Source organism: Heloderma suspectum, chromosome 1 (assembly GCF_057233095.1).
Source record: "Heloderma suspectum isolate Gila_16-S chromosome 1, 16-S_ref, whole genome shotgun sequence".
Classification (NCBI taxonomy): domain Eukaryota; kingdom Metazoa; phylum Chordata; class Lepidosauria; order Squamata; family Helodermatidae; genus Heloderma; species Heloderma suspectum.
In genome coordinates, this window is record NC_139458.1 from 25,645,754 (window position 1) to 25,658,211 (window position 12,458).

General features: G+C 44.0%; 1 protein-coding gene across 2 annotated transcripts in view; it reads right to left on the minus strand.

Moving 5' to 3' along the window:
- The window catches only part of WDR25 (WD repeat domain 25), a 204,214-nt gene that overhangs the window by 78,714 nt on the left and 113,042 nt on the right, over positions 1–12,458 (minus strand). For both annotated transcript variants that reach the window (XM_084838685.1, XM_084838694.1), the window contains exon 3: positions 7,835–7,982. In XM_084838685.1, coding sequence (XP_084694811.1) covers positions 7,835–7,982 — 148 coding nt within the window. The remainder of the gene's footprint in view (positions 1–7,834; positions 7,983–12,458) is intronic.

Here is a 12,458-nt window from a genome sequence, read left to right on the forward strand (position 1 = left end):
GCGTACCCTGGATTTTAGGAAAGCTGATTTTAATAAACGCAGAACAATGATCAGTAAGGTCCCATGGCAAGTGACGCTAATGAGAAAAGGAGTCCAAGATGGGTGGGAGCTTTTAAAAAAGGAAATTCTCAAGGCACAATCACAAACAATTCCAACAAGAAGAAAAGGTGGAAGACAACAGAAGAAGCCAATGTAGCTTCACAAAAAGCTTAGAGATGACCTGAAAACAAAAAAGGACACATATAGGAAGTGGAAAGAAGGCCTAACAACAAAGGAAGAGCACAGGCAGGTAGCACAGAATTGCAGGGATGGCATCAGGAAGGCTAAAGCAGAGAAAAAGCTGAGGTTAGCAAGGGATGCTAAAAGCAACAAAAAGGCTTTCTTCAGATACGTGCATAGTAAAAGACATAGGAAAGAAATGGTGGTTCAGCTATTAAATAAGGATGGCAAAATGATAACAGATGACAAAGAAAAGGCAGAGGTGCTCAGTTCCTCCTTTGGCTCAGTCTTCTCCCATAAGAGGGTCTATGAGCCCCTGGCAAAGGCAAAGTACAGGCTGAAGGCGCAGGGTTGCAGCTTGAGATCGATAGGCATATGGTCAGGGAACACAGAATTACCTTGAATGAGTTCAAATCTCCAGGGCCAGATGAACTGCATCCTAGAGTCATAAAGGAACTGGCAGAAGAACTCTCAGAACCGCTGTCTATTCTCTTTGAGAAATCATGGAGGACAGGGGAAGTGCCAGATGACTGGAGGAGGGCTAATGTTGTCCCTGTCTTCAAAAAGGGCAAAAAGGAGGAACCTGGGAACTACAGACCAGTCAGTCTGACATCAACCCCTGGGAAAATTCTGGTGTAGATGATAAAGCAATCCATCTGGAAGCACCTTGAAAACAATGCAGTGATTACTCGAAGCCAACATGGATTTGTCAAGAACAAATCCTGCCAGACGAATCTGATCTCATTTTATGATCAAGTAACCTCCCCTGTGGACTGTGGGAATGCTGTAGACATAATATATCTCGACTTCAGCAAAGCTTTCGACAAAATACCCCATGATATCCTGATGAGCAAACTAGCTCAAAGTGAGCTAGATGAAACAACGATCCGGTGGATCCACAGTTGGCTACAGAATCGGACTCAGAGTGCTTATCAGTGGGAATTTCTCAAACTGGGGAGAGGTAACAAGTGGGGTACCGCAGGGTTCAGTCCTGGGCTTGGTGCACTTCAACATTTTTATTAATGATTTGGATGAGGAGGTGCAGGGAATGCTTATCAGATTTGCAGATGACACAAAATTTGGTGTGATAGCTAATAACTTCTTCGATCCAGAACTGTCACTTGAGGCACAGGTGAACTCAGTGGCACGGGGCACTTTTTATCAGCTTAGGCTGGTATACCAACTACACCCTTATCTGGACAGCGATAGCCTAGCTACAGTTATCCATGCTCTGATAACTTCTCGTCTGGATTACTGCAATGCGTTATACGTGGGGCTGCCTTTGAAAACGGTCCGGAAACTTCAGCTGGTCCAAAACAGGACAGCAAGATTGTTAACAGGGACTGGCCTGCGAGCTCATATTACGCCAGTACTTTTCCAGCTGCACTGGCTGCCAGTCCATTTCCGGGCCCGATTCAAAGTGCTGGTGTTAACATTCAAAGCCCTTAACAGCTTGGGGCCAGGTTACCTGAAGGATCGCCTTCTCCCATATGTGGCTGCCTGGACCTTAAGATCATCGTCAGCGGCCCTTCTCCGTGAGCCCCTGCCAAAGGAAGTGAGGCGGGTGGCTATTAGGAGGAGGGCTTTTTCTGTTGTGGCACCCCGGCTCTGGAATGAGCTCCCTAGTGAGGTTCGCCTGGCACCTACATTGTATTCCTTTCGGCGCCAGGTGAAGACCTTTTTATTTTCCCAGGCATTTTAGCATTTTAGCTTTCTAAATTTTTAGCTTTGCTGTTTTAAATCTGTATTTTAAACTCCTGCACTGCTGCTAGGTTTTATTGTGGTTGTATTGTTATATTGTGGTTTCAATGGTCTATATATTTTAAATTGTTTTATTGTGTGTTGTTTGGTTTTAATTTTTGTGAACTGCCCAGAGAGCTTCGGCTATTGGGCGGTATAGAAATGAAATAAATAAACTTGGAAGCCAGAAACAAAATTCTAAGTGATCTGGATAGACTGCAGCACTGGGCAGAAAACAACAGAATGAAATTTAATAGGGATAAATGCCAAGTTCTGCACCTAGGAAAAAGAAACCAAATGCACAGTTACAAGATGATACGTGGCTCAACAACGCTACAAGTGAGAAGGATCTTGGAATTGTTGTAGATCACAAGCTGAATATGAGCCAACAATGTGATATGGCTGCAAAAAAGGCAAATGCTCTTTTGGGCTGCATTAATAGAAGCATCCCCTTCATGGATCACTGCCTTGTTGTGGCGAAGGGGCTTGCGTAACTCAGTGAAGCCATAAGCTATGCCGTGCAGGGCCACCCAAGACGGACAGGTCATGGCAGAGAGTTCTGACAAAATGTGGTCCACTGGAGAAGGAAATGGCAACCCACTCCAGTATTCTTGCCAAGAAAACCCCATGGAACGTATCACAAGGCTAAAAGAGATGACGCCGGAAGATGAGACCCTCAGGTCGGAAGGTGTCCAATATGCTACTGGGGAAGAGCAGAGGGTATTTCCAAGTAGCGCCAGAAAGAGTGAAGCGGCTGGGCCAAACCCGAAAGGACACTCAGCTGTGGATGTGTCTGGCGGTGAAAAGAAAATCCGATGCTGTAAAGAACAATATTGTTTAGGAACCTGGAATGTCAGATTAATGAATCAAGGTAAGCTGGAGGTGGTCAAACATGAGATGGCAAGATTGAACATCGACATCTTGGGAATCAGCGAACTCAAATGGACAGGCATGGGCGAATTTAATTCAGGTGACCATCATATCTACTATTGTGGGCAAGAATCCCTTAGAAGAAATGGAGTAGCACTCATAGTCAACAAAAGGGTGGGAAAAGCAGTACTGGGGTACAATCTTAAAAATGATAGAATGATCTCAGTACGAATCCAAGGCAAACCATTCAACATCACAGTAATTCAAGTCTATGCCCCAACCACTGAGGCCGAAGAAGCTGAGGTTGATCGGTTCTATGAAGACCTACAACACCTTCTAGAACTAACACCAAACAAAGATGTCCTCTTCATCATAGGGGATTGGAATGCTAACGTAGGAAGTCAAGAAATCACCGGGATAACAGGCAGGCATGGCCTTGGTGTACAAAATGAAGCAGGACAAAAGCTAATAGAGTTTTGCCAAGAGAACATGCTGATCATAGCAAACACTCTTTTCCAACAGCACAAGAGGCGACTCTACACATGGACGTCACCAGATGGTCAATATCGAAATCAGATTGATTACGTCCTTTGCAGCCAAAGATGGAGAAGCTCCATACAGTCAGTAAAAACAAGACCTGGAGCTGACTGTGGCTCAGATCATGAGCTGCTTCTTGCAAAATTTCGGCTTAAATTGAAGAACGTAGGGAAAGCCACTAAACCTTTCAGGTATGACCTAAATCATATCCCTGATGAATATACAGTGGAGGTGAGGAATAGATTTCAGGGATTAGACCTGATAGACAGAGTGCCTGAGGAACTATGGACGGAGGTCCGTAACATTGTTCAGGAGGCAGCAACGAAATCCGTCCCGAAGAAAAAGAAATGCAAGAAAGCCAAGTGGCTGTCTGATGAGGCTTTACAAGTAGCTCACGAAAGAAGGGAAGCGAAAAGCAAAGGAGAAAGGGGAAGATATACCCAACTGAATGCAGAGTTCCAGAGAATAGCAAGGAGAGACAAGAAGGCCTTCTTAAATGAACAATGCAAAGAAATCGAGGAAAACAACAGAATGGGAAAGACTAGAGATCTCTTCAAGAAAATTGGAGATCTCAAGGGAACGTTTTGTGCAAAGACGGGCATGATAAAGGACAAAGAAGGCAGGGACCTAACAGAAGCAGATGAGATTAAGAAGAGGTGGCAAGAATACACAGAAGAACTATACAGGAAAGATCTGAATGTCCCTGATAGCCATGATAATGCGGTCACTGAACTTGAGCCGGACATCCTTGAGAGTGAAGTCAAGTGGGCCTTAGGAAGCATTAGTAACAACAAAGCTAGCGGAGATGACAGTATTCCAGCCGAGCTATTTAAAATCCTAAAAGATGATGCTGTTAAAGTGCTGCATTCAATATGCCAACAAATCTGGAACACTCAACAGTGGCCACAAGACTGGAAAAGGTCAGTTTACATTCCAATTCCAAAGAAGGGCAACGCCAAAGAGTGTTCAAACTACCGCACAATTGCGCTCATTTCACATGCCAGCAAGGTGATGCTCAAAATCCTACAAGCCAGGCTTCAGCAGTATGTGAACCGAGAACTACCGGAAGTACAAGCTGGGTTTCGAAGAGGCAGAGGAACTAGAAATCAAATCGCCAACATTCGCTGCATCATGGAGAAAGCAAGAGAATTCCAGAAAAACGTCTATTTCTGCTTCATTGACTACGCTAAAGCCTTTGATTGTGTGGATCACAACAAACTGTGGCAAATTCTTAAAGTGATGGGAGTACCAGACCACCTTACCTGTCTCCTGAGAAACCTGTACGAGGGTCAAGAAGCAACAGTAAGAACCAGAGATGGAACAACCGATTGGTTCAAAATTGGGAAAGGAGTACGACAAGGCTGCATATTGTCACCCTGCTTATTTAACTTATATGCAGAGTACATCATGAGAAATGCCGGGTTGGATGAATCAGAGGTCGGAATTAAGATTGCCGGGAGAATGATCAACAACCTCCGATATGCAGACGATACCACCCTAATGGCAGAAAGCGAAGAGGATCTCAAGAGCCTCTTGTTGAGGGTGAAAGAGGAGAGTGCAAAAGCTGGTTTGAAACTCAACATTAAAAAAACTAAGATCATGTCATCTGGCCCTATCACTTCCTGGCATATAGAAGGGGAAGAAATGGAAGCAGTGACAGATTTTACTTTCTTCGGCTCCAAGATCACCGCAGACGGTGACTGTAGCCATGAAGTTAAAAGACGCTTGCTCCTTGGGAGGAAAGCTATGGCAAACCTAGACAGCATAGTAAGAAGCAGAGACATCACCTTGCCGACAAAGGTCCGTCTAATCAAAGCTATGGTTTTCCCAGTAGTAATGTATGGCTGTGAGAGCTGGACTATAAGGAAGGCTGAGCGCCGAAGAATTGATGCTTTCGAACTGTGGTGCTGGAGAAGACTCTTACGAGTGCCCTGGACTGCAAGGAGGTCAAATCAGTCCATCCTAAAGGAAATCAACCCTGAGTGCTCATTGGAAGGACAGATAATGAAGCTGAAGCTCCAATATTTTGGCCACCTAATGCGAAGAGAAAACTCCCTGGAAAAGACCCTGATGCTGGGAAAGACTGAAGGCAAAAGGAGAAGGGGACGGCAGAGGATGACATGGCTAGATAGCATCACGGATGCAATGAATATGAACTTGAGCACGCTCCGGGAGAGAGCGCAGGACAGGAAGGCCTGGCGTGCTATGGTCCATGGGGTCACGAAGAGTCGGACACGACTGAACGACTGAACAACAACAACAATAGAAGCATAGCTTCCAAATCCTGGGAAGTACTAGTTCCCCTCTACTCAGCACTGGTTAGGCCTCATCTGGAGTACTGTGTCCAGTTCTGGGCACCACATTTTAAGAAGGATGCAGACAAACCAAAGAGGGTTCAGAGGAGGGCAACAAAGATGATCAGGGGACTGGAAACAAAGCCCTATGAAGAAAGATTGCAAGAACTGGGCATGTTTAGCCTTGAGAAGAGAGAACTGCGGGGAGATATGATAGCGCTCTTCGAGTACTTGAAAGGTTGTCACGGAGAGGAAGGCCGGGATCTCTTCTCGATCATCCCAGAGTGCAGGACACAGAATAATGGGCTCCAGTTACAGGAAGCCAGATTCCGGCTGAACATCAGGAAAAACTTCCTGTTAGAGCAATACGGCAATGGAAACAATTACCTAGGGAGGTAGTGGGCTTTTCCACACTGGAGACGTTCAAGACAAGGCTGGATAGCCATCTGTCAGAGATGCTCTGAGTTGGATTCCTGCATTGAGCAGGGGGTTGGACTCGATGGCCTTGTAGGCCCCTTCCAACCCTACTATTCTATGATTCCATGACTCTTAACACCATCATACTGGCTCTATTAGATCTCAGTTAATTTGCACACTGAAGCACAGTGCAGGTGCAAAATAGGACTGTACCATAATACACACTGTATACTGATCAGCTGTGCATTGACAGATGATCATAGAATCATAGGGTTGGAAGGGGCCTACAAGACCATCAAGTCCAACTCCCTGCTCAGTGCAGGAAGCCTGATTCCCAGGCGGTCTCCCATCCAAGTACTAACCAGGGCTGACCCTGCTTAGCTTCTGAGATCAGACGACATCAGGCACATCCAACCCTTTGCTCGTATATGAATAACCCAGCACAGGGATTGGCACTGTTGGGGACATGTTCTTCAATCGACTTGCTAAATTTGTATAACCACTTTAAGGGCACAATCCTATGCATGTTTAGATAGGGGGGGAAGTCCTACAACTCCCAGCATGGCTGGCTGAAGAGTGCTGGCAGCTGTAGGACAACCTAACATCTGCCACTTGAAGTGGATGCCTCACTCTCTCTAATGGTATGGTCAGCCCTGGCACTGTATTTCATTTACGCTGGGTACTATGACTTGCCGAATGTACAAACAATTGGATTCGCCACTTTATAACACGTAGTTTTTGCTCATATTGATCTGGAAAAGCAGCAAAAATTTACTTTGCTTCAAACATCCAGTAATGATGTTCTACCACTGGGTACACCACTCATAGTGCTGGGAATTTAGTCCATTAGTTTCCGTTACAATTGGCGTCAAGATATAATGATAAGGAGGGGTGGAAACCATCACAGAAATACAGTTGTGGAAAGGAAAATGACCCAAAGACACAATGCAGAAACAGCTTTTCTGAAAAGAATGTTCTGGTACATTAATCTTTTCCCCACCTAACTGCAAGTTAAGCAGAGCCATAAAACTCCTATACAGCAGTGTAAAAGCTTGACTAACCCAGAAATGTGAATATTCCAAGGTAAGAATTAAATCGATTTTACATTCTGAATATGGAGCAATCCCTTACCGCCACAACTGAAGCTTTAAAAAAAAATTAACAATAACCACATGCCACGGCAAATCTGAAGGAATTGATTATTACGGCATACACTGACACCTTGTCTAATTGGTTGTATAAATAGTATTCTTTTTGGCTTACTTTCTGCTGGGTTTCGAAAGAAGTCAGATAACTTCCTACATATCTGGGGAGGAGTTCCCCTCGTTTTGGCCTCAACTACCTACACCAACCTTCCCCAACCTGGTGCCCTCCAGATGTGTTGGACCACAACTCCCATGGCTGGCTAGGGGATGCTGGGAATTATAGTTCAACACATCTGGAGGGCACCAGGTTGGGGAAGGCTGACCTACACACAAAACTGTAACAACAGGATCTACAAAACATTGGCATGGCTAACTAGCTGGTGAAGGCATCCATGTCTTGTTAGATATTCCAGCTAGTATGAAAATAGGAAGAACATAAGAAGAGCCCTGCTGGATCAGAGCAAAGTCCAGCATTCTGGTCTCACAGTGGCCAACCAGATGCCCATGCGGAGCCCACAAGCCGGCTACAAGCATAATAGCACCCTCCCGCTTGTGTTCCCCAGCAACCATTCCATCCCCTTCCCCCAAACACATACGGGCAGTAGTACGTACCTGTTTCAATATCTGTTAAATGAAGCATGCAATCAAAGCCTCCAGTGAGAACGCTTGTTCCACAGGGAGACCACTGGGCAGCCCGAACAGCACAGGTATGGCAAGAATACGTTTTTAAACAACAGCCCCGATCCACAGCATCCCAAACCTGAAAGGAAAATAAAATGAATTTTACAGATATGAATTAATTGACCACAGCTATTTAGGGTCAGCAGGGCACAACAGGGACCTCTTATGGACCACTTTAAGTGTCCCTTCAGAATATTGTTAGGAGGTAACGTATTTGTACTTTAGAACAGAAATATCTAAACTGTAGGAATGGGCCACAGTAGCTCTCTGCTCACGGGAAAAGAAAAAGAAGAGCCTCCACTCATACTTCGTGATGCAATGTTCCCGAAAGCACCAGAATATCTGGACAGGCAGGAGGAGACTGAGGAGTAGGGCGTGGGGATAAAGTCTTTCAGTTTGCATTTTAATGTAAACTGGCCTCATTTGCACTTCCTGGGCCAATATGCCTACTGAATGCAGTTCAATATTTGCACTTCTCTGAAAGTTGTGATGCATTTCTACTGTCAAAAAATGTGCACAAAAACGTGTATCATAGGGGAACATTCACACAAAAATGCATATATTTGTGAAAATAGCATACAAATATGCATTATATTCGGGAAAATTGCTTGCAAACATGCATATATTTGGGGAAAGTGTGTACAAAAAGGCATATATTAGGAGAAAGGCATACAAAAATGGGTACTAATTTTTTCTGCAGACTTTTAAAAGAAATCACAAACTGATGTGGAACAGGATAAAATGAACTCAAGGTTGAAAAAATGAGATGAACAGGTATGTCTATTCCTAGTGGAGAGGGAACTGCTCCATGGGAGCAAGTCTATCTGAAAGGTAGTCAAGATCACGAGTGAAAGACCCTTTGGTGTGGCCTTTGGTGCCCTCGTCTCCCCAGTACCCCCAACACAAAGGAGAGCAAGGAAATCTGGAAGACACACATTGCTACCCGTATCAAATATGCCCTCCCCCAAACTGATATTTAATTATGGGAGAAATATATGTTAGATGAAAGTGTCCCCCACTTCTATCAGTCTCATGCAGCCCAAATAGATTAGGTGTCATGCTAAAAGCTCAGCGATCTAGAGCAGGGATGGGGAACCTCTGGCCCGGGGCTTAATATGGCCCACGAAAGGTCGCTATTGGGCCCGCCAGTGTCTGTCCAGGCAGCACCCCCTCTCCCGCCTAGACCAAAATTTCTTATATCAAATCAGCAGCTAATTGGAGACAAGACAGTTTCCCACCTGAAAATCTCTCATCTCCAGTCTCTAATGCCAATATATGGTTCTGGTGCCGGTGGGGGATTTTTTAAAAACTCAGTTGCAGCATGGGGAGCATTTTCAGGGGCATTTCCTACTGAAGAGGAAGGGGTTAGCTTTCTCTTCAACACTAGGAATTCCACCGTCAAAAAATCACCCCTCTCCCACTGCAATCAGGTTTTAATTACAGCATGCGGAACATTTGCGTAGAGGGGTTCTGCTGGGGAGGGAAAGGCTAACTCTCCCCTCCCCAACACTATGACCCCACCCATGGAAAATCACCCCTCCCTGCTCCAATTAGGCTTTTAAAAAAACCTCCATTTGCAACAGGCCTAAATGCAGTGGGGGGGAACTTTCAGGAGGGATTAGTGTGTGTTGTAGGATGTGTGTGTTGAGGGTGCAGTGTATGAGAGGGAGAGGGAGAGGGAGAGGGAGAGAGAGAGAGAGAGAGAGAGAGAGAGTTCAGACAGCATGATAACCCACTCAGCGGTTAAGTACATGTTGAGTGTGGGTTGTCGTTGAACCATAGGTTGTTGTTGAAATGTGGGTTATGTTGTCTGAACCCAGCCACATTAACAAACCATGGTTTGTTAACCACGAACAACCCATGAAGAGAACCCATGGTTTGTTGTTGGGTTATAAACTGTGTGTTGTTTGTGGTTAACAAATCATGGTTTGTTTTCACAGTTGGGTCAAACAACATGATAAGCCATGTTTCAACAACAACCCTTAAGTGTTCAACGACAATCCTTAAGTGTGGGTTATCATGTTGTCTGAACAAAGACAGACAGACAGAGAATGAGTGTGTGAATGGGGTCTGGGCAATGGCATTGCAGGCCACATACCAGAAGTTGTTGGCACCACCCACTGCTGGCAGGTGGCCCCTGACATGCTTGCCCATAACCAATCCAGCCCTCTGACCATAAAAGGTTTCCTATCCCTGCTGTAGAAGAACAAGCACAGTTACACTCCCCCTGTCTATAAATACAGATTGTCAGCCAGATCTACCAACTACAGTCTCTGTACCAAATCCTGCCCTGAAGCCCAGATAATATGGTCCCAAAAATCCATTTCATCCAAGAATTCATGGATCTGTCCCACCACCGCCTAATCACCTTGCTCAAAAAAGTGGGGGAAGGAGATTGGAGACCATTCTATAATTATTCAAATCATCTATATTTAGGGGCATCTTCAGAAATGAATGAAATACCACGTCTTTCAGCACCTTAGGACGCAGCCCATCCTCCAGAAATGTATTTACTATGGCTGTCAGGAACAAATTTAACCTGGACTAGGGAGATTTCATTATCCATGATGTGCAAGGGTTAAGAGAAAACAAATCATTGGCCTCAGACCTTCAAGCATCTTCTCTACCACCTTGGATGACAACAGTTGAAACATTATATATAATCTCAGTATCAAGAACTGGAAAAGCTGATGCTTCAGACACCTCATCTAGACCTGTTCACAATATTAGATTTCAAGTAAACAGGAAGAAATGAAGCGACAACAGATATTACAGGTAATAAATTAGTAGATGGTAGGCACAATTTCCTAAAAATGCTGCAACTGATCATGAAAAATTTCTGTCATTCCAGTTATCACACACACACTCCTACCCATTCATAACCAGTCTTATCACATATAAGCCATCTCTTCTCTATATTTCCATAAAAACAACAACATAGTGTTAGTAGCTGCCTGCTATCTTCACTACTGGGCAACTTTAGGTATGGAATTCCAAAAGTAGATGTTTCCAGAAATTGTAAGACAGATTTCATATCTTTACATTTAGCAAGGTATTTGATTTTCATAAAAGGCAATAGGCGGATACAGCTGAGCCCTGGATTTTGGAGACTATAACAATAGTCAGGGAAAAGCAACTGGTGTGTACACAAATCTTTTCTTGCAGAATGCCTCTTGATCCTGAACCATATTGTTTTAAATCTGCACCTAGTTCAGAGTTTAGGTAAGTCAGAATAAAACAGCTTGTTTGAAAAACAGTGCTCAAGAGAGACAGATTCCCATGAGTTGATGTCATAATGGAAGCCATAATACTATACTGCCTCAACAGAAAAGGAAAACCTAGTTCAATCTTCCCCAGCCTGGTCCCCTCCAGGTGAGTTGTACTACAAATCCCATCATCCCCAGTCAGGATGGCCAACGGGCATGTCTCAGTAGGCCAGTTTCAAATTACCCACTCTTTGCTGAGGTGATCAAGAAAGTGATGGATGGACTTCCAGTTGGAACCAATGTTGCTCTGAAAGCATCCCACGGTAGCGCTTCATGGGAGCTTTCTCAAACAGCTTTTTAAAAGGTTCCAGGTCCCCCCTGGAATTAAAAGGGGAGGCAAGGCAACATCTGGTTAATATCTTGGAGAAAAGTACCCCCCTTGAGATAGTGGGGGGGCTGGATTCCAAGATTATCTCTCCAGAGCTTTATCAAGGCAAAAAGCTGTACTGAGACTCCTATTTCATAGGAGAAAGGAGGGCTGACGTGTTCCACAATAATATATGCTTTAAGAAATATCAACAACTTCTGAGGGATGATTTAAGAAATGTTAACAATATCTGAGAACAGCTGAGGACCTGCAAGATCTGTTTGAGAGAAACACGTCTGCACCAAGGAAAAGAAAGGAGCCGGCATCAACTTCCCCCACAGCCCCTGTGTCAAAAGTTTCGAGAACAGAAGATATAGGGGAATTATTTACTCTGATAAAGATTTTATCTTTGCAATTTACAGAGCAAGCCAAAAGATTGGATTTAATCCAAAATTCCATCACAGCCTTGCAAGGAGCTGTAGATTTAATTAATGTGTCATGGCAAAAAATGGAGATGAAAATTAATGAGATAGAAGACCGAGTGGCAGGAAATGAAACTATGACACAAATTTGCTTTTAAAATGCCTCTGATAGAATTTCTCAACTGGAGGCCTTCACAAGGAGATCCAATGTACGTATTATTGGGATTAAAAATCTGTCTAATGATGTAAAATTGCCCATTTTTGTGGATAAACTTTTGCATGAGATACTCCCTATTCCATCTGATTATTTATTTGATATTGAGCAGGCATTTCGTGTGCCAAATGCTAAAGGGACTGATTACACGATCATAGTCCAATTTGCAAAAGTCTCCACAAAGAATTATATCCTGCATTTGGCAAGAGAGGGTGGACGCCTTTCCTGAAAACAAGATAAAGTTATATTATTTCCGGACTACATCAATAAAAGAAGACAATTTATCAAAGCAAAAAACATGGCAAAACAAATGAACTTACAATATTACTTAAAATATCCTGCTACA